Below are 23,418 nucleotides of genomic sequence, written 5' to 3' on the forward strand. Positions count from 1 at the left end.
AAACTCCATGGGCCCACATAAATTTTTTATGGTACGAATACATGATATTTGAGTATCAACTATTTCAAATGTAGTACAAATGTAAGATTTTTGAGTACTCAAATATGTAAACAAATATTGATATTAATGACATATTGTCATCTTGGTACTAATATATGATATTTGAGTATCAAATGTGTTAGATCAAGTGCAAATATATTATTTTTTAGTATTAAAAAAATATTGATATTAATGACATATTTATTTTATTTGGATGGAAATCAGTAGAAAACATTGAAAATATGATATTAATATATGATTTTTTAGTACCAAATGTGTTAGATCTGGTACAAATTTATGATTTTTGAGTATTCAAACATATGTTGCAAATTAATATTAATAAAGATGTTCAGGTTTTATAATCAAAATCTTATTTTTTTTATACTCGATCTTAAATAATTAGTGCGTGAATATCATGTATTCGTATCATATTTTCAATGTTTTGTGCCGACTTTCTATGATTTTTGAGTATTCAAACATATATTGCAAGTTCATATTAATAAATATGTTCAGGTTTTATACTCAAAAATATTATTTTTTATACTCGATCTTGAACAATTAGTACTCGAATATCATGTATTCGTACCATATTTTTAACGTTTTGTACCGAATTTCATCCGAAATAATTATGTGGGCCTAGAAAGTTTAAACTATATTTTTCTGACAAGAGATTGAGAATAAATTTGTGTTTGAGTTTAGGGACTGAATGCTAATTTACCCTTATTTTAATTTTAGTTGTAAATAAAATATGAAATTTTATTTTATATGATAAAATTTAAAACTTATAAGTGGTTTACAAAAAACATGTCTCTTGCGAAAACATAAAAATAAAAAAAAAACGTTATTTGGATTTTGAATATTGAAAATCCGATTTTAAAGTTTTGAAGTTGAACAAATCATATTACAAGTTGATGGTAAATAATAAATTTACTATTTTTGCATAGCACAATATTTAATTTTGCAAATAGTTTCATTGTACAATTATTTTTTTCAATTTTTTTAATATTAAAATATTTGATTTTAAATTCTAATTTTTTTAACATAAAATTACGAAACAAAATTTTAAAAAAGATATTTCTCGAAGGAGCATAGACTCTTCCTTTAACGAAATAATAGAACTCTGAAATCGACAACGATTCGTATAATTATAGTAAACAAACATAATCAATAAGAATCTGATTCTATAGTAAACATAATAAATAAGAACCTGATTTTATATATTATAGTAAAACAAAGATAATCAATAATTTAAATTTGAAAATAATTAATTAAGCTAAAATTCTATGCACGCGGATTTATATTTATTCTAGTTTTAATTTTAATTTTAATTAATTAATTATTATTTAGTAAAGTATAGAAATACGAGCCGATACCTTTTTCAGCTCATATCTCTCAATCCGGCCCACCTAAATTTTATAAGATCTCGATCCCAAGTGCTCTAACGATTACGAGAGAACGGAACTCTTAAATTATTGGCAAAGATTAGGGTGCAATCGTACTCATCCCCGAAATAATTTTGGTTAAGAACCGAACCGCCCAATTCAATTCCATTTTCGGTTTGACTTTTCGGAGAATTTCGGTTTCGGTTAGGTCCAAACAGTCACAAGTTTTTTTTTTTCATAGTACTACCCTAGAGAACAGAAACTCTTAAATTATTGGCAAAGGATTAGGGCGCAATCGTACTCACCCCCTCGACCGAATCGATCATCCAGCAGGTCAGCAAACCAGGTAAGAATCGGCGATACATGTTTGATTTTGTTCTGTTTTGAATTTAGATAGGAGCTATTCGAAATTCCGGCCAAGTTTATTCAAAAAGTGTAGAATATAAAACACAAATTGATTTTTTGGGAAAAATATTGAATTTTGTGTTCATACAAAATGTGAGGGATCAATGGAAGTGGATTCAATTGAATGGATCCTACTTTTGCAGGGCTTAATCCAATGAATCCATTCATGCCTGAGTCTGAGATCATGTGTGAGGTACGCTGTCCTTGCTTCCTATTCGCTGTTCCATGTGATTCGATCACCCGGATCTCTTTTTTTTTTTCCTCTACGGTCCAGAAGCAGATTTTTGGGGGAAAGAAGAGTCTGCCGCAGGAACCGACCATCTATCCTGTCAATGAAACAGGTAAGAACGGCGATACATGTTGATTTTGTTATAAATTCAATTTGACTTTAGATAGGAGTTCTTTGAAATTCTGGCCAAGTTTATTCAAAATGGATAGAATAAATATAAAACACAAATTGATTTCTTTGTAAGAATATTGGATTTTGTGTTCATATAAAATGTGAGCGATCAATGGAAGTGGATTCAATTGAATGGGATCCTACTTTTGCAGGGCTTAATCCAATGAATCCATTCATGCCTGAGACTGAAATCATGCGTGAGGTACACTGTCCTTGCTTCCTATTCGCTATTCCATGTGATTCGATCATCCGGATCTCATTTTTCCTCTACGGTCCAGAAGCAGATTTTTTGGGGAAAGAAAAGTCTGCCGCAGGAACCGACCATCTATCCGGTCAATGAGACAGGTAAGAAACGGCTACATGTTTGATTTTGTTATAAATTCAATTTGAATTTAGATAGTAGTTATTCGAAATTTCGGCCAAGTTTATTAAAAAAGGGTAGAATATAACACACGAATTGATTTCTTTGGAAAAATATTGGATTTTGTGTTCGTATAAAATGTGAGGGATCAATGGAAGTGGATTCAATTGAATGGGATCCTACTTTTGCAGGGCTTAATCCAATGAATCCATTCATGCCTGAGATCATGCGTGAGGTACGCAGTCCTTGTTTCCTATTCCTATTCCATGTGATTCGATCATCCGGATCTCATTTTTCTCCTCTACGGTCCAGAAGCAGATTTTTTGGGGAAAGAAGAGTCTGCCGCAGGAACCGACCATCTATCCGGTCAATGAAACAGGTAAGAAACGGCGATACATGTTTGATTTTGTTCTGTTTTGAATTTAGATAGAAGTTATTCGAAATTCCGGCCAAGTTTATTCCAAAAGGGTAGAATATAAAACACAAATTGATTTATTGGGAAAAATATTGTGTTCATATAAAATGTGAGGGATCAATGGAAGTGGTTTCAATTGAATAGGATCCTACTTTTGCAGGGCTTAATCCAATGAATCCAAAGCGATTCGTGGAGATGAAGCGCGGGGTACGCTGTCCTTCCTTCTTATTCCATGTGATTTGATCTTCCGTATCTGATATTTTTTTCCTCTATGGTCCAGGATCAGATGTGGGTAAAGAAGAGTCTGCCACAGAAACCAAGTAAGAATTGGCTATACATGTTTGATTTTGTTCTGTTTTGAATTTAGATAGGAGTTATTCGAAATTCCCGCCAAATTTATTCAAAGAAGGCATAATATAAAACACAAATTGCTTTCTTGGGAAAAACAATGGAAGTGGATTTAATTGAATGAGATCCTACTTTTGCAGGGGTTGATCCAATGTATCAATACTCGCCGACGTACCTTCGTGAGGTATGGTGTTCCTTGCTTTCTATTCCATATGATTTTGTCGTCCGGATCTAATGTGTTTTCAGATCTGGGGGAAAGAAGTGTCTGCTGCAAAGTTCTTACTGTATTGTTGTTAGATCCGTTAGTTGGGTTTGACACTCAAATATTAAATCGAATGTGCACACATCATGTTTGGGCATGACCTTCGAAAATTAAACTTTGTTTGAATTTTTTGACAGAAGTGCGATGAAGATATACATATACCATCAGGAGTTTATTGGCCAACATTCCTTGAATGTGTGACAAGGTTTGATGTTGATGAAGAGTTAGTCGTCAGGAATGCGGCAAAACTAGCCTTAAATGTCTACAATCGGAAAGAAGTTAGACAAATTGTTTGATATTATTAATAGTTTTTGTTATTGAATAGACATACTGATTTTGTTTTGCATGTTTTTGGGTTGGTTGCAGCAACAGAATTTCAATCTCGATAAGGTTGTCAAGCTCAACGGTAGAGTTTATTTTTGCATGACATTCACGGCAAAGAATGCTGAAACTGATGAGTGCCGTCTTTTTCGAGGTGTTGTTAATGCATTGACCGACACTGTACTTCTTTGTGAGATCAAGGTACCGTCCCCATTTTAACCCAATCAATTTTATTACCCTGTTATTTGCGTTCTTACTATCCTTGTTCCTTGTTTATCTGAGTGTTCAATGGTATGTGTTTTGTTGATGGAGGTGGTGAACGAAAGATCTTTGTTGACAGTCCTGAACACTCCATTTTCAGTATAGGTGCTAGGTTTGCAGATCAGAACCAAATTAAAATTAATTAAAATCCTCAAGTCCATGAAAGATGGATTTTCCGGTTCCTTTTTCTCTTCTTTTTTTATTTTCTTACAAACCATGGGTGTTTAGCTGTAGTTTTAATGGATGATACCTATGTGAATATATGATATATCTCTATGAACCTATGTTGCATGGATACGGGTATCGTATCGGATACGATACGGGTACGTCAATACGGGAAATTTTGAAAATAAGGACACGATACGGCTAGGATACGGCTATGATTAAAAAATATAATATTATATATATCTATATAAATTCAGTATTAAAAGTTAAAAATCCTATTAAAGATAGAAAATCATAATTCATCAATCATAATATCCATTACAAACAAAAAAGAAAACATAATAAATATAAAACATCAAATACATCTTAAATAAGTAAAAGAAATCAAACATCCACATCGGTCTCATCACCAACACTGTCTTTTCCACCTTGGATATCATCAACATCTTCTTGTCCACCCTCATTTTGAATAATTTCCATTGCAAATTATTGAACTATCCTGAAAATAACATAAATATATCGATAATCATAGTTTCCAACAATCTACATAACATTCCTACTGGCTACTGCCTACTGTCTTGTGACTTGTCTATTGTAAAAATTGTATTTTGATTTTAGCATGACAATTGCGTAGTAGTCAACATATTTAAGAACAAGAATTAAGAAAATACAAACTGCATTACCAAAAGAAAAAAATCTGAACAAAAATTAAGAAGAAAAGAGAATATCAAACTTACCAGAAAGGCAGAAACTGGAGAGTGGAGGACTGCGTCCGGCGGCGGCGAGCGGAAAGCTTCACGCAGTGGGTTGGTGATGATAGACGACGAGAAGCAGTAAGTGGGAAAGAGGAACGATTGAAGAGAGAATAGAAGATTTAGGGCTTTTTTAAGCCCAATTGATATTAACATATATATTTATTAAAAATTCCTCATAAGTTTCCCACTTTTCTCCCTTAAAACTTTCATTTTTTTGCTTTTTGACCAAACCGTATTGAGAAACGTACCCGGGCCGTACCCAAGCCGTACCCACCTGGTCAAACTTGGAAAAAGTCAACGACACGGGTTTTGCCGTATCCGACACGCATATTCGCGTGTCGTACCCGTACCTGTGCCCGATGCTCCAAATTTTTTTTTTTCATAGTACTCATGCTACATAGCTATGAACAGAGATAGGGAAAATTAAATAGAAGGCAAAGCAGTGATCTGATTCACGCTGGTCTGCGACAGTTCTAAATATTGACATATAATGGCGAGGAATGCTTGTGGCAGGTTGTTTTCAAGTAAATACTTGAAGATTATTTGAGTTGTGTGTTGACGTTGTGTGATACTAGGGAGAGGCAACACTCGAGCATGAGCGGAGTTTCTACCAAGCTTGAAACAAAAATCAAAGCAATGATTTGGAGTAAATTTTTATTAGGTGGAAGATTATAATTGCATCATGAAAGACTAAACCATGTATCATTTTTTTTCCCTTTTTGTTGGTGGAATGAACTTGGAAGTTGATTTTCTTTCATGCTCATGCCTTTCAGGAACCTAATCACATTGCGACTCCTAGTGATCTTGTTGAAAATGTCTGTGATGCCTAGCTTAAAGGTTGGCTTATTTCGCAGACATCTATTGTATCTTTTACTATGCTATGGGATTGATTGGATTCTGACAATCTGAAACGTTTTGTTTATGCTTTAGGTTGGTAAGTTTGAGATATATATATTTATAATTTTTTGGAGTCTATGCTTTGTGCAGCAAGTGTGCAAGGATTGAAAAAGATCCTGGAGGTGACTCTGCGGTTCGTTTTGTGGATGTCAACCGTGGCTTTTTGATGTTTCTTGCGGTTTGAATGTGGGATTTATGGCTGGTTATGATGTTGCAAATTTACGTGGTTTTGGTGATAAGATTTAGGAGCTGATTATTATCACGATCATGTTATGTTTCAAATTCAACGTTATCATGCGAGATTAGGTTTGACTTTGAAGTAATTGGGTGCCGCAATATATTGTATCTGTTTGATGTTTCTAAGTTTCTGGCGCTGTGTGGATTTATGACTGGTTCTGATGTTGCAAATTTACGTTTGGTGATAAGATTTACAGTCCGTTTGGAAGCATGGATTTGGTGGAATTTGGTAGGATTTGGATTTGTGAATCCCATTTTCATTGTTTCATGGAATTTTAAAAACTCCTCCACTGACCGCATCTACCATGCTCCTGTCATGAGAGAGGTAACAAACCTTCATAGCAATATTGAATTAACATGTTTTTACTTATTTGGTGTTGTGGACAGCTAGCACAAAGTTTTTTGAATCGTTCCCAATATTCATGTAGAGACTACCATATTCTGCTTAATGTCATAGATCTTCTTTCTAATGTTTGCTGCTCTTGAAGCTGGTAAGTATTTTTCCAAAAAAAGTTACTTCATGGTCTCGTGGGTGAGGACTCACGAGACCATGAAAATAAGGCAATAAATGAATTAATCCGGATTTTAACTCAAATGTAGCATTATTTTTTAAAGTGGGAAAAGTAATGCATAAATGTTGTTGGTTTAAATCAGGAGTGCTCAATTGTCTCAGACTCAGATTTGCGTTGGCAGCCATCTCTTCCTCAGTATTTTCTAGTCTTCTTCGAGCTTCTCTCCTACGCCTATGCAAAGTACTTTTTTATCTCCGGGTTGTATGAAAATTCTTTTTCAGAAGAGTCACCAGAAAGAATGAACGACGGGAGAGTATTAGAAACAAAGAAAAGACAATAAAATGAGATTAAACAAAATAACTAGATCAAAATAAATTTAACATCGTTCCCGGCAACGGCGCCAAAATTTGGTAGCGCTATATGTAGTAGTGAGAGTAGGAATTGTTTCCACGAGAAAAGTGAAATTTAATTGTGTTCTTTAAAAATACTAAAAATAAATAAGAGGGTATTTTGAGTTTTGAATTTATCTAATAATAATTAAAATCAATTAAAAATGAATTTCTATCAAATATCATGTAAGATTAAAAATATGAGAAATTAATAAATTAACAAGTCTTGACATCGGTCGACTACACTCTTGAAATTATTCATTCGATCATTAATTATCTAAAAATAATTAATTCAAATTGAATATTCACAATTGAAAATTTAATTCATGTTCCACCTTAATTTTAGTTAATTAGACATCAGCGTTATAGATTAACCCTTACCAATAAATCAAACCAGATACCAGCGATTTAGATTTAAATCTAAGGTAGCATTCAAATAAGTGAAACTGATTAATCTAGACAACACAAACAAACGCGGTTGTATTTAATCTAGTCAATCTGTAACACCCGGTATTTTTAATTACGTAAATCCGCCTGCATAATTAGGATATTTAATTATTTAAATTTATGATTTATGGGTTAAATAATTATGTGAATTATTTATGCATGATTTAATTTATTTTTAAGCATTTAACCCATAATTAGTGATTTTTATGATTTTTAGTATTTTTATTATTTGATCGCATAGACGGGACCGTGGACAGACGAGATGACAACTTTTTAGCCAAATTATTTTATGAGCCTTTTTAGAGCCTTAAAATATTATTTTGAGTCCTATTATCTCAAAATTTTAAGTATTTAATTTTATTTAATTTTAGGAGTCCATTTTTATTCAAATTAAGCCAAAATATTGACTTTTTATTATCTTTAAAATTCCCTAAAATTATTATTTCGAGATTTTATAATATTTATGTTAGTATTATTATTTTTAAAGTTGGGATTATTTTAATTATGTTATTATCTTCCTATTTTAATTATTAAACCCTTATCTACCTAAAATAATCCCCAAACCCTACGCCATTCTCCTAGCATCAGCCGCCTACCTCCCCTCCATTCTCCATATTCTTCATCAGATAGCATTCTCCAAGGACTCCATAGCCTCAATTCGTGTGGTTTTCAAGCCGAGTCATCATTCCGTCGTCCCGGAACCGTCCCACGTTCGTGCTTCTCGTCATCTACGGTGAAAGGCATGATTCCTTCTTAAAATTTTCGTACCATCTCAGTTAGTTTACGTGTGTGTAGTGTTATGCATCAAAATTTTAAAGATTTTCAGAAAACGATAATGGTATTGTAGGTATGTGCTTTGTTCCTTGTTCCTCTTGTTCATGACCACGTTTTTGGGGTTAACTATGGATGGTAGGTCTGTTGGTCAAGGTCCTAGGAGGGTGGGGGACGGCCTGGACTCGAGTGGCTCGAATGGCTCGAGCCAAACGAGCCCAGGGAAGCCAATATAGCAGCTCGGCCGAGACAGGTGCAGGTTTAGGGTTGGCAGGAAGGAGGCTCGGCCTTGGCGGTTCAGGGTGCATGGGGGTTCGGGCCTGACTGGGTTTGGTCCGCCCGGACGTGGGCTACGTCCGGGCGGCGGCGCTCCGGCCAGGGGCGGCCGGAGCCGGCCGGCAGCAGGCCAAGAGGGCCTGCTGCTCACGGCCGAGAGACTATGGGAGAGGGGAGATCGGGTTGGGCTAGGTTGGGGGTCTGGGTGGTCCGGGTCGGGTCGGTTAGGTAGTGGGTCGGGTTAGTGAGTCCGGGTCCGAGTTTGGTGGGCCGGGCTCGAGTATTTTATTTTTAAAGTATTTTACGAAATTATGTGTTTTTGAGTCAAATAAATTGAAATAAAATTATTTGGACTCCCAAATAATTTTATTTGAAATTTTAAAATTTTAATTAAGTTAGTCCATTAATTTTATGGGTTTTTGAGCCCATAAAAGTTATTGGGCCAGTCTATGGGTTTTTGGGCCCATTGGGCCAGTTTAAGTTGTTATTGGGCTTAGTGTATTTTAATGGGCTTTATTAATTTAATTGGGCTTAGAATAATTATTTGGGCTTAAAGTTTAAGATATTGGGCTTAAGTATGTTAATGGACCAGATTTAAGTTAATGGGCTTGTGTGTAGGGCCAGCAGTCCAGGACCATCCATGAGAAAATTTGCATGTGTCCTGATTATATATTTAATTATTTTTATGCATTCAAGTTATTTTAATATTTATATGTTAATAAGAAATTAAATTAAATATATATGATGGACACACATTTTATTCAAGTACATGCATTCATGAAATAATATTTTATGCATAATTTAATGTTTAAGTTGAGCAATAAAAATATTTTATGTTGGAAGTTGAAGTAGTGTGACAATTTAAGGGGGATTCGTCCCCATATGATTGAAGGGCAGTTTACTGCCAATTTAAGAGGTGATTCGTCACCGGCCACGTACGTAGGTTTCCACGCTGATCAGTATTTAATGTATGATTTAAGGTTACACTACGGATACAACCATGCTATGTTAGAAAATAAATTGCTCAATAATGTTATGTATTATGTTATGTAATATGTTTATTTAAGTAAGTTATGTTATGTAATTTTTTAAGCATGCTCATTCATGTATATGTATGTATTAGTATTAAATTGGTTTAAATTATTTTAAACCCTTGTTATGTTAGCATGTTGGGCCTCTAGGCTCACTACACTGGTATGGTGCAGGTGAGTACGTTGAGGATGACATTGTACCCACCGGAGGCGAGGACGTATGAGCATGCATGCAGTGGCCCCGTGACCGTGAAATATTCTGAGTCGCTATGCATGTTATTGTTTTTGTCAGCATGATACATTTTTATTATTTTCAGTGATTGAGGGTCTAGAATATTTATTTAATATTTTCAGTGCATGCAAACTTTTATTTACTTATGCAGTATATTTTTAATTAATGTTTGACTCAGATATTTATTATATTTTTAAGAATGCATTTTTATTTAAGTATTTATTTGTTTATTCATTTTAAATATTTTTATTCTGTGCATATATGTATGGGCATATATGTACATATTTTATTTAGTAAGTATAAAAAAAAAAAAATTTCCGCATATTTATTTATTATAGAGTTAGGGTCGTTTCAGTTGGTATCAAAGCACGGTCCTCGGAGGGGTCCTCACTGCTATGCGAGCTCAGAAATCCACGCTACCGGTCTGTAAGTTTTAAATGTTTATAGCATGATTTAATTTCTAGAATTTAAGTTAGCATTAATTTTAAAACACTTAGTTATGCATGGCGATTTACGTAAATAAATATGTGGTGGTGCAGAATGCCTCCCAGACAGGTGAATCGACGTGGGAGACCTCCACATCCACCTCCACCTCCACCGCCACCTCAGCAGCACCCCATGACAGCACTGGAGCAGGCCAGTGCCACGATGATGGCGGGTATTACTGCCTTGCTGGAGCAGCAGGCAGCCCGTCCCAGACTGTCCCACGAGGAGGACGTCGCCGAGAGGTTCCAGAAGAAGGGGCCTAAGGAGTTTTTGGGGACCACCGATCCGTTGGTGGCTGAGGGATGGATTCGATCTTTGGAGTCCATCTTTGACTATATGGGGATCACAGACGCCGACAGGGTGAGCTGTGCTACATACATGATGCGAGGCGATGCAGCCTCATGGTGGGAGGGTGCAGTACGAGGAGTCCATCTACCTACTCTGACATGGGCTGAGTTCAGGCGTATCTTCTACGCCAAATATTTCACTGAGGATGTGCGCAGTCGCATGATCCGAGAGTTCATGAGTCTCCGTCAGGGGGACAGATCTGTGGTGGAGTACATAAGCCAGTTTGAGAGGGGCTGTCGTTTTGTGCCCATGATTGCTGATAGTCCGCAGGAGAAGCTGCGACAGTTTGTTGAGGGCCTGAAGGCTGAGATCAGGCATGACGTGCGCATGGCAGACGTGTTTACATATGAGTCTGCAGTCAGCAGGGCCTTGCGTTCTGAGGAGGGTCGGAGAGCGATCCAGAGAGAGCAGCAGGGCAAGAGGCAGTTTGTACAGACAGGATATCAGCGACCATCTTCGCAGCCACCTGCGAAGAAGCAGTATACAGGGCCGGCTAAGGGCCCGAATCAGCAGCAGAGACCACAGCAGCAGAGGCCGCAGCAGCAGAGGGGCGGGGCCCCTAATGCCATAGCTCATCCCACTTGCCCGAAGTGCCAGAAGATGCATTCGGGACCTTGCCTATTGGGAGCAGGAGTTTGCTTCCACTGCAGAGAGCCGGGGCATCAGATTGCTAACTGCCCCAGGAAGAAGAACACCGCTGGTAGGGTGTTCGTGATGCAGGCTGAGGAGGTCGATCCAGACACCTCCTTGATCACCGGTACATCCTATCCCTAGTATTTTAATAAATTCTCCTTTGGTTAAAGATTTAGTATTTAATTTGAAGTTCTTGTTATTTGGGACATTTAACAGCATGTTAGAATAGGAAGCATGTTTTACTTGTGATTAGAATTAAGAACTTGTAGTGACTCGTTTGGGAAAAAAAAAAAAAAAAAAAAAATTAGAAGTGGTATGAAACTGTTGGGAATTTTCTGCGTGCAGGGAGAATTCTAGTTGGAGGCAACTCCACGTTTGCGTTGCTAGATTCAGGGGCTACGCATTCGTTTATCTCCCTGGAGTTTATCAGGCGAGTAGGCATCACACCTGAGAGTAGTGACAGTGGGTATGATGTTACTATGCCGTCAGGGCAGATTATGTCTACCTCGAAGGTTATTCGAGGACTGGAGTTAGAGCTGCAGGGACACTCCATTCGAGCAGATGTAGTAGTCTTGCCGTTGAGTGGTTTTGATCTTATTTTGGGTATGGACTGGTTGACAGTCAATGGAGCTTCGATTGATTTTCGTCGGAGATCAGTGTCAGTGAGACCTACAGGGGGCGACCCGTTCACTTTTCATGCATCTCAGAGCAGTGATATTCCTCAGGTGATATCCTATATTCAGGCGAGGAAGTTGTTGAGACGGGGTTGTCAGGGGTTTCTAGCGAGTATCGTCACGACTTCAGAGCCATCTAGCAGATCATTATCAGAGTTAGAGGTGGTTCGTGACTTTCCGGATGTCTTTCCGGAGGATGTTGCAGGAATTCCACCAGTGAGAGAGGTGGAGTTCAGTATTGACTTAGTGCCAGACACCGTGCCTATCTCTAAGGCACCGTACAGGCTTGCTCCTACCGAGATGAAAGAGTTGAAGGAGCAGATTCAGGAGTTGTTAGAGAAAGGCTTTGTTCGACCTAGCTTTTCTCCTTGGGGAGCTCCGGTGTTGTTTGTGAAGAAGAAGGATGGCAGTATGAGACTGTGCATCGATTACCGAGAGCTTAACAGAGTCACAGTGAAGAACAAGTATCCACTGCCGAGGATAGAGGACTTGTTTGACCAGTTGCAGGGAGCTTCAGTGTTCTCCAAGATCGATCTGCGATCTGGTTACCATCAGTTGCGTGTTAGGGATGCAGATGTGTCCAAGACTGCTTTCCGGACACGATATGGGCATTACGAGTTCTTGGTGATGCCATTTGGGTTGACCAATGCTCCAGCGGTTTTTATGGATCTCATGAACCGAGTCTTTCAGCCATATCTGGATCAGTTCATCATAGTCTTTATTGATGATATTTTGATCTATTCTAGGAGCATCGAGGAGCATAGACAGCACCTTCAGACCGCATTGCAGACTTTGAGGGAGCATCGGTTGTATGCCAAGTTCAGCAAGTGCGAGTTTTGGCTTGAGCAGGTGGCATTTCTTGGTCACATTATTTCGAGAGATGGAGTTGCAGTCGATCAGTCTAAGGTGGAGGCAGTGCAGAATTGGGGCATTCCGAAGAATGCTTCAGAGATTCGCAGTTTCTTGGGTTTGGCCGGATACTACAGGAAGTTCATCAAGGGTTTTTCCTCTATTGCAGTACCCTTGACTTCCTTGACCAAGAAGAATGCGAAGTTTATATGGAGTTCAGACTGTCAGAGGAGCTTCGATCAGCTGAAGGAAGCACTCACTACAGCACCAGTGTTAGCGATGACAGTACCACATGAGGAGTTAGTGGTTTACACCGACGCGTCTAAACTTGGTTTAGGCGCAGTGCTTATGCAGTGTGGTAAGGTTATTGCGTATGCGTCGAGACAGTTGAAGATTCATGAGCAGAACTACCCGACGCATGACTTGGAGTTGGCAGCAGTGGTCTTCGCTTTGAAAATCTGGAGGCACTATCTTTACGGCGAGAAGTGCAAGATTTTCACCGATCACAAGAGCCTCAAGTACTTCTTCACCCAGAAGGAGTTGAACATGAGACAGCGCAGATGGTTGGAGTTGGTGAAGGACTATGATTGTGACATTAGCTACCATCCGGGTAAAGCTAATGTAGTGGCCGATGCTTTGAGTCGGAAGTCATCAGTGGTAACATGTTTGACTGTGCAGTTACCACTACAGACCGAGATTCAGAGATTTGGTTTGGAGTGCTATCCGAGTGGCCATGCACCGAGCTTGTCAGTGTTGACGGTGCAGCCAGTTCTGCGAGATCGGATTAGAGAGGGGCAGTCCACTGATGAGGAGCTACAGCGATGGAGACAGAGAGATGAGGCCAGAGGTAGTCTCTTGTATACAGTGGAGGATGACATCGTTCAGTACCGTGGGAGGATGTGGGTACCGAACGTTGATCAGTTGAGAGCCGAGATTCTAGCAGAGGCTCATGCATCTCCGTACTCCATTCACCCCGGAAGTACGAAGATGTACCGAGACTTACAGTTATCGTATTGGTGGCCCGGGATGAAGAGTGACATCGGGAGAGTGGTGTCAGAGTGCTTGACTTGTCAGCAAGTCAAAGCAGAGCATCAGCGGCCAGCAGGACTTCTTAGACCTCTCCCCATTCCGGAATGGAAGTGGGAGAACATTACGATGGACTTTGTGGTTGGCTTACCGAGGAGTACCAGAGGGTGTACAGCGATTTGGGTGATTGTGGATAGACTCACCAAGTCAGCTCATTTCTTGCCGGTAAGGACTACTTACACCTTGACACAGTATGCAGAGCTTTACATCAGAGAGATTGTTAGACTGCATGGCATACCAGTGTCTATCGTGTCAGACAGAGATCCGAGGTTCACCTCAGCGTTTTGGAAGAGTCTGCACACAGCTTTGGGGACTAGACTTTTGTTCAGTACAGCTTTTCATCCCCAGACAGATGGTCAGTCCGAGAGAGTGATCCAGGTTCTCGAGGATCTTTTGAGAGCTTGTGTCATCGATTTTCGAGGATCTTGGGAGACTAGACTGCCATTAGTGGAGTTTACCTATAACAACAGCTTTCAGTCGTCTATAGGTATGGCTCCATATGCAGCACTCTACGGGAGGAGATGCAGATCTCCGGTGCATTGGGATGAGGTTGGAGAGAGGATTTTGTTGGGTCCAGAGATTGTGCAGCAGACAGCTGACATTGTGACGCAGATTCGAGACAGGATGAGGACAGCGCAGAGTCGGCAGAAGAGTTATGCGGATGCCAGACGACGCGATTTGGAGTTCGCGGTAGGTGATCACGTATTCCTGAAGGTGTCACCTATGAAGGGAGTAGCGCGTTTTGGGCGGAGAGGCAAGCTTAATCCGAGATACATAGGGCCATTCGAGATCTTGGAGCGAGTTGGCACGTTGGCCTATCGTTTAGCTCTACCTCCAGGGCTAGCGGCAGTGCACAACGTTTTCCATGTATCCATGCTTCGGAGATATGTCTCCAATCCGTCGCATGTGTTGGATTTTGAGCCCTTACAGTTGCCACCAGATCTTGTTTACGAGGAGAGACCAGTGCGGATTTTGGCTAGAGAGGAGCGGAGGCTTAGGACGCGGGTCATACCGATGGTCAGAGTCCAGTGGCTGAATCACTCGGAGGAGGAAGCTTGGGAGACCGAGGAGGATATGAGGACTCGCTACCCGGAGATGTTCGGGTAAGTACTTTAATTTCGAGGACGAAATTCAATTTAAGGGGGGGAGAATTGTAACACCCGGTATTTTTAATTACGTAAATCCGCCTGCATAATTAGGATATTTAATTATTTAAATTTATGATTTATGGGTTAAATAATTATGTGAATTATTTATGCATGATTTAATTTATTTTTAAGCATTTAACCCATAATTAGTGATTTTTATGATTTTTAGTATTTTTATTATTTGATCGCATAGACGGGACCGTGGACAGACGAGATGACAACTTTTTAGCCAAATTATTTTATGAGCCTTTTTAGAGCCTTAAAATATTATTTTGAGTCCTATTATCTCAAAATTTTAAGTATTTAATTTTATTTAATTTTAGGAGTCCATTTTTATTCAAATTAAGCCAAAATATTGACTTTTTATTATCTTTAAAATTCCCTAAAATTATTATTTCGAGATTTTATAATATTTATGTTAGTATTATTATTTTTAAAGTTGGGATTATTTTAATTATGTTATTATCTTCCTATTTTAATTATTAAACCCTTATCTACCTAAAATAATCCCCAAACCCTACGCCATTCTCCTAGCATCAGCCGCCTACCTCCCCTCCATTCTCCATATTCTTCATCAGATAGCATTCTCCAAGGACTCCATAGCCTCAATTCGTGTGGTTTTCAAGCCGAGTCATCATTCCGTCGTCCCGGAACCGTCCCACGTTCGTGCTTCTCGTCATCTACGGTGAAAGGCATGATTCCTTCTTAAAATTTTCGTACCATCTCAGTTAGTTTACGTGTGTGTAGTGTTATGCATCAAAATTTTAAAGATTTTCAGAAAACGATAATGGTATTGTAGGTATGTGCTTTGTTCCTTGTTCCTCTTGTTCATGACCACGTTTTTGGGGTTAACTATGGATGGTAGGTCTGTTGGTCAAGGTCCTAGGAGGGTGGGGGACGGCCTGGACTCGAGTGGCTCGAATGGATCGAGCCAAACGAGCCCAGGGAAGCCAATATAGCAGCTCGGCCGAGACAGGTGCAGGTTTAGGGTTGGCAGGAAGGAGGCTCGGCCTTGGCGGTTCAGGGTGCATGGGGGTTCGGGCCTGACTGGGTTTGGTCCGCCCGGACGTGGGCTACGTCCGGGCGGCGGCGCTCCGGCCAGGGGCGGCCGGAGCCGGCCGGCAGCAGGCCAAGAGGGCCTGCTGCTCACGGCCGAGAGACTATGGGAGAGGGGAGATCGGGTTGGGCTAGGTTGGGGGTCTGGGTCGGGTCTGGGTGGTCCGGGTCGGGTCGGTTAGGTAGTGGGTCGGGTTAGTGAGTCCGGGTCCGAGTTTGGTGGGCCGGGCTCGAGTATTTTATTTTTAAAGTATTTTACGAAATTATGTGTTTTTGAGTCAAATAAATTGAAATAAAATTATTTGGACTCCCAAATAATTTTATTTGAAATTTTAAAATTTTAATTAAGTTAGTCCATTAATTTTATGGGTTTTTGAGCCCATAAAAGTTATTGGGCCAGTCTATGGGTTTTTGGGCCCATTGGGCCAGTTTAAGTTGTTATTGGGCTTAGTGTATTTTAATGGGCTTTATTAATTTAATTGGGCTTAGAATAATTATTTGGGCTTAAAGTTTAAGATATTGGGCTTAAGTATGTTAATGGACCAGATTTAAGTTAATGGGCTTGTGTGTAGGGCCAGCAGTCCAGGACCATCCATGAGAAAATTTGCATGTGTCCTGATTATATATTTAATTATTTTTATGCATTCAAGTTATTTTAATATTTATATGTTAATAAGAAATTAAATTAAATATATATGATGGACACACATTTTATTCAAGTACATGCATTCATGAAATAATATTTTATGCATAATTTAATGTTTAAGTTGAGCAATAAAAATATTTTATGTTGGAAGTTGAAGTAGTGTGACAATTTAAGGGGGATTCGTCCTCATATGATTGAAGGGCAGTTTACTGCCAATTTAAGAGGTGATTCGTCACCGGCCACGTACGTAGGTTTCCACGCTGATCAGTATTTAATGTATGATTTAAGGTTACACTACGGATACAACCATGCTATGTTAGAAAATAAATTGCTCAATAATGTTATGTATTATGTTATGTAATATGTTTATTTAAGTAAGTTATGTTATGTAATTTTTTAAGCATGCTCATTCATGTATATGTATGTATTAGTATTAAATTGGTTTAAATTATTTTAAACCCTTGTTATGTTAGCATGTTGGGCCTCTAGGCTCACTACACTGGTATGGTGCAGGTGAGTACGTTGAGGATGACATTGTACCCACCGGAGGCGAGGACGTATGAGCATGCATGCAGTGGCCCCGTGACCGTGAAATATTCTGAGTCGCTATGCATGTTATTGTTTTTGTCAGCATGATACATTTTTATTATTTTCAGTGATTGAGGGTCTAGAATATTTATTTAATATTTTCAGTGCATGCAAACTTTTATTTACTTATGCAGTATATTTTTAATTAATGTTTGACTCAGATATTTATTATATTTTTAAGAATGCATTTTTATTTAAGTATTTATTTGTTTATTCATTTTAAATATTTTTATTCTGTGCATATATGTATGGGCATATATGTACATATTTTATTTAGTAAGTATAAAAAAAAAAAAATTTCCGCATATTTATTTATTATAGAGTTAGGGTCGTTTCACAATCGATGTTCCTACGAATTAACAAATTCTTAAACGCAGTTGCTTCACAAATTAGATGGTTCAAAAAATTACGGATTTGAATTTTAATTTAGCAGTAGATTGTATAGCGAAATCCTAGAGTGATCAATCCGAAAATCTCACATACAAGAATGTCAATCAATTCCCAACAACTCTTAATATGCAATTGGAATTAAACAATGAAAAAATGAATCTCACAAATAAACAATTCAAGGGTTTGTCTTCCTCAACCAAGTTCTAAAGCATAGCCACAAATATTCATGAAATTCGCAAGAAAAATCAAAAGAAAAGAAGAAATCTAAGAAAAATTAGAATAAAACCTAGCCTCCAAGGAAAACTTGGTGTTCTATGCGTCCAAAAATCTCATGATAATCAGTAAAAATCGGAATAAAAGTCTTAAATATAAATTAGAGTCCTCAAAAGACAAGTTTGTTTTTTTTCTGAAAAATTTTCGAGAATCACGTCTCGCTCGATCGGTAAAAATGTGTCGATCGAGCGAGCACAATTTTCATCCACAAATCTGCTTCTTTCTTGCTCCCGCTCAATCGATAGAATTTGACGGATCGAGCGGGAAATCTTCTGTCCAAAACTTTCTATGATGCCTGCTCGATCAGTAAAGATCGAGCGACCAAACTTATGTTCTCAAGTTTTCCATCCAAAATGCTATGTCCTTCACAATAAACCGAGAAATACGTTATGTAGACCAGTTGCATGAAATATGAACAAAATACTTAATTAAAACATATAAATGCATGCAAAACAATAGTGAAATAATATTAAAATATGTAAAACAAACACGACTTTCACTTACATAAGTGAATTGATCTTTTCGGATAATTATGAGCCACAGTAGATCAATATCAGATATTGATACCGTTGATTCTGAGGAGTATTGACTTATAATTCAGTAAAAAGATATAATGAACTATGAGTTATTGGTGTAATATTTATACTTAGGTAATTGGCCAGCTGCTGATATTTGAAGATTGTAGGCATTTAGAATTACCCTGTCATTGGTAGTTGTCAGGAATGTAAAAGTTAAGATTTATGAATTTTATTCTGAGAAGAGTAATTAAGATTTAACTCTTGTATAAATGATTCTGTTTGGAAGTGTTTCCGAGTATATCTATGGTAGATCCAAAAAAATCACATTTAACCATCAAAATTCACAATTTAAGTGTTAATTTAATTTAGAAGTAGTTAATTTATTGGAAAATAAGTTTTTTGGTCCATTAACTTGTCCATATTTTGGTTTTGGTTCATTAACTTTTTCGATGTGGGTTTTGGTACAGTAACTTTGCATTTTCAGTGTTTTTTGGTCCAACTGCATACGTGTCAATTTTTTATTGGTTCAAAATGATGTCGTGGACCAATCAGAAGCTGACATGTATGCAGTTGGACCAAAAAACACTGAAAATGCAAAGTTAGTGTACCAAAACCCACATCGAAAAAGTTAATGAACCAAAATCCAAAGGGGGTAAAGTTATTAGACCAAAAAACTTATTTTCCCTTAATTTATCCATTCAAAGATAAATTAAATAAAAGTCCTAATTTTCAAAATTAAGTTTCGAAATTCGTAACTTCAAATCCATAAATTTTCAACCACGACATGATATTAACTGTAAATCTTAAAATCTAACATTAAATTTAAATTAAGTTAAACGAGTCATAAGTAAAATTTTAACGTACACAGAGGTCGAGAAGAAATTAGTTGAACATCAATCTATAAAACTAAATGCTAAGAACGTTGATTATCAAGGAGATGCGATGAAAAGTGATGGTCGATGACAAACAAATCCAAACTAAGAGGTGATGAACGAAGAGAAAATTGAAAATATCAATTTGGGTGATAGCTTTATTGTTGACGATGCACAAATATTTTTCGATTTTTTAAATAATTATTATAAGATAATGATAATTAATTGAACTACATTAATAAATACTATTTATAATATATTTATAATATATATGTATATTAATTTTTTTTAAACATTAGAGGCCCCGTTAAATGAGCCTAGGGTCGCCTCTGTTTAGAACACAAACTACATGAATTCATGCATAATGTTCATTGTAGTGATCCAACCCGCATCCACTACCAACCAAAAAATTAAATATTAATTAAACATGCAATAAATAAAAATCAGAATTACACTGCGGAAAGCTTAAATAAAATACTGACCGACAGAATACAACCGGATAAAAAATTTTAATATAACAACCCAATTGAAAAGAAATCATAATAAAACGTAACAGCTACCCTGTTATCTTGCTCTGCTCGGCAACTAACACAAGCCTCTGAGCATACTATCGATGTTCCTACGAATTAACAAATTCTTAAACGCAGTTGCTTCACAAATTAGATGGTTCAAAAAATTACGGATTTGAATTCTAATTTAGCATTAGATTGTATAGCGAAATCCTAGAGTGATCAATCCGAAAATCTCCCATACAAGCATGGCAATCAATTTCCAACAACTCTTAATATGCAATTGGAATTAAACAATGAAAAAATGAATCTCACAAATAAACAATTCAAGGGTTTGTCTTCCTCAACCAAGTTCTAAAGCATAGCCACAAATATTCATGAAATTCGCAAGAAAAATCAAAAGAAAAGAAGAAATCTAAGAAAAATTAGAATAAAACCTAGCCTCCAAGAAAAACTTGGTGTTTTATGCGTCCAAAAATCTCATGATAATCAGTAAAAATCGAAATAAAAGTCTTAAATATAAATTAGAGTCCTCAAAAGACAAGTTTGTTTTTTTTTGAAAAATTTTCGAGAATCACGTCTCGCTCTATCGATAAAAATGTGTCGATCGAGCGAGCACAATTTTCATCCACAAATCTGCTTCTTTCTTGCTCCCGCTCGATCGATAGAATTTGACGGATCGAGCGGGAAATCTTCTGTCCAAAACTTTCTATGATGCCTGCTCGATCTGTAAGAACCAATAGATCGAGCGACCAAACTTATGTTCTCAAGTTTTCCATCCAAAATGCTATGTCCTTCACAATAAACCGAGAAATACGTTATGTAGACCAGTTGCATGAAATATTAACAAAATACTTAATTAAAACATATAAATGCATGCAAAACAATAGTGAAATAATATTAAAATATGTAAAACAAACACGACTTTCACTTACATAAGTGAATTGATCTTTTCGGCTAATTATGAGCCACAGTAGATCAATATCAGATATTGATACCGTTGATTCTGAGGAGTATTGACTTGTAATTCAGTAAAAAGATATAATGAACCATGAGTTATTGGTGTAATATTGTACGCCTGTATACTTAGGTAATTGGTCAGCTGCTGATATTTGAAGATTGTAGGCATTTAGAATTACCCTGTCATTGGTAGTTGTCAGGAATGTAAAAGTCAAGATTTATGAATTTTATTCTGAGAGTAATTAAGATTTAACTCTTGTATAAATGATTCTGTTTGGAAGTGTTTCCGAGTATATCTATGGTAGATCCAAAAAAATCACATTTAACCATCAAAATTCACAATTTAAGTGTTAATTTAATTTAGAAGTAGTTAATTTATTGGAAAATAAGTTTTTTGGTCCATTAACTTGTCCATATTTTGGTTTTGGTTCATTAACTTTTTCGATGTGGGTTTTGGTACAGTAATTTTGCATTTTCAGTGTTTTTTGGTTCAACTGCATACGTGTCAATTTTTTATTGGTTCAAAATGATGACGTGGACCAATCAGAAGCTGACATATATGCAGTTGGACCAAAAAACACTGAAAATGCAAAGTTAGTGTACCAAAACCCACATTGAAAAAGTTAATGGACCAAAATCCAAAGGGGGTAAAGTTATTGGACCAAAAAACTTATTTTCCCTTAATTTATCCATTCAAAGATAAATTAAATAAAAGTCCTAATTTTCAAAATTAAGTTTTGAAATTCGTAACTTAAAATCCATAAATTTTCAACAACGACATGATATTAACTGTAAATCTTAAAATCTAACATTAAATTTAAATTAAGTTAAACGAGTCATAAGTAAAATTTTAACGTACACAGAGGTCGAGAAGAAATTAGTTGAACATCAAGCTATAAAACTAAAGGCTAAGAACGTTGATTATCAAGGAGATGCGATGAAAAATGATGGTCGATGACAAACAAATCCAAACTGAGAGGTGATGAACGAACAGAAAATTGAAAATATCAATTTGGGTGATAGCTTTGTTGTTGACGATGCACAAATATTTTTTGATTTTTTAAATAATTATTATAAGATAATGATAATTAATTGAACTACATTAATAAATACTATTTATAATATATATGTATATTAATTTTTTTTAAACATTAGGGGCCCCGTTAAATGAGCCTAGGGTCGCCTCTGTTTAGAACACAAACTACATGAATTCATGCATAATGTTCATTGTAGTGATCCAACCCGGATCCACTACTAACCAAAAAATTAAATATTAATTAAACATGCAATAAATAAAAATCAGAATTACACTGCGGAAAGCTTAAATATAATACTGACCGACAGAATACAACCAGATAAAAAAGTTTAATATAACAACCCAATTGAAAAGAAATCATAATAAAACGTAACAGCTACCCTGTTATCTTGCTCTGCTCGGTAACTAACACAAGCCTCTGAGCGTACTATCTGCACCTGAAACTGCCCCATCAAATGGGGTGTCCAGACAACATACAAAAACTGGACGTGAGCACTAATGCTCAATACGCTAGTATGAGAAAACATACAAATATGATGCATGCATGAAATTCCTGAGTATCCGTATCTGGGATATAGTGTATTCAACCTACTCAGTCTGGCGCCAGGTCATGAGCTCGTCACATTAGGGACTCAAACCACCGTGCGCGACCACTCACTTCAAAACGAACGTGGACCATTGAGTCCGTTGATGCCATTGCCGGCTAGACTTGTCGGTCCGCGGGGCCCTCGACATCAAACGTCCAAACGAGGCTGAGCGACCCCACTCATTGGCTCATCTCAAAAGATGATATGACACAATATGATATGCGGATGCCGCATAATAATAACATGCAAACATGACACATAGAATGCAACTTATAAATATGCATGCCCGCTGGCGAATTCAGTCAATACTTACGTACCTTACTAAGATAGTTCCTAGAGCATCCCCCATAGGGTCCAAGGCTACCATGCAATATACTACAAGGAAAAAAACACATGCATCACTAAATATGATCTAAAACCTTAACTAAGATATATCATACTCCTTAATTATTTTATAAGACCAAAGCTATACATGCGTTCGTCGTCAGCCCGCTGATGAAGATTGCCCCACAACTAGGGCCCTACTCCGCAATAGCTCTGCTATTGCCCCGGACACTGTCCGTTATTAAAGAACTACTACCTACTACTTACTCTATAAAAAGAGTACCCAAAAGCCCTTAAAATGAGCTAACATGGGAGAGGAGAGGAATTGGAAATGAACAAATAATTGAGCTCCTTGAACCCATATTTATAGCCGAGGGATCGGAACATCCGATCCATATGTGTCCCACCATGTGTCACTTTGATTCCATGCAGATCGCACACCTGTCCAAACCTCCGATCGGAACGTCCGATGTCTTATCCGTGACGTAAGCAATGACATCATCTTGCTGACTCAATGATGACATAAGCT

At 37.3% G+C, this 23,418-nt stretch overlaps 1 protein-coding gene across 11 annotated transcripts in view; it reads left to right on the plus strand.

Annotated features, from left to right (window-relative positions):
* The first annotated feature begins 1,664 nt into the window (after window positions 1-1,664).
* The window catches only part of LOC140861017 (uncharacterized), a 65,095-nt gene continuing 43,341 nt past the window's right edge, over window positions 1,665-23,418 (plus strand). For 9 of the 11 annotated variants that reach the window (XR_012143710.1, XR_012143709.1, XR_012143711.1 and 6 more), the window contains exons 1-7: window positions 1,665-1,767; window positions 1,970-2,019; window positions 2,101-2,167; window positions 2,379-2,428; window positions 2,505-2,571; window positions 2,779-2,822; window positions 2,900-2,966. Coding sequence is in view for 8 of the 11 variants with exons in the window: in XM_073264018.1 (XP_073120119.1) it covers window positions 1,981-2,019; window positions 2,101-2,167; window positions 2,379-2,428; window positions 2,505-2,571; window positions 2,779-2,822; window positions 2,900-2,966 (334 nt within the window). In the remaining 3 variants the exon portion in view is untranslated. The remainder of the gene's footprint in view (window positions 1,768-1,969; window positions 2,020-2,100; window positions 2,168-2,378; window positions 2,429-2,504; window positions 2,572-2,778; window positions 2,823-2,899; window positions 2,967-23,418) is intronic. The other 2 variants (XM_073264020.1, XM_073264025.1) reach the window with 2 other exon arrangements.

This window comes from Henckelia pumila, chromosome 4 (genome assembly GCF_033568475.1).
Source record: "Henckelia pumila isolate YLH828 chromosome 4, ASM3356847v2, whole genome shotgun sequence".
NCBI lineage: Eukaryota > Viridiplantae > Streptophyta > Magnoliopsida > Lamiales > Gesneriaceae > Henckelia > Henckelia pumila.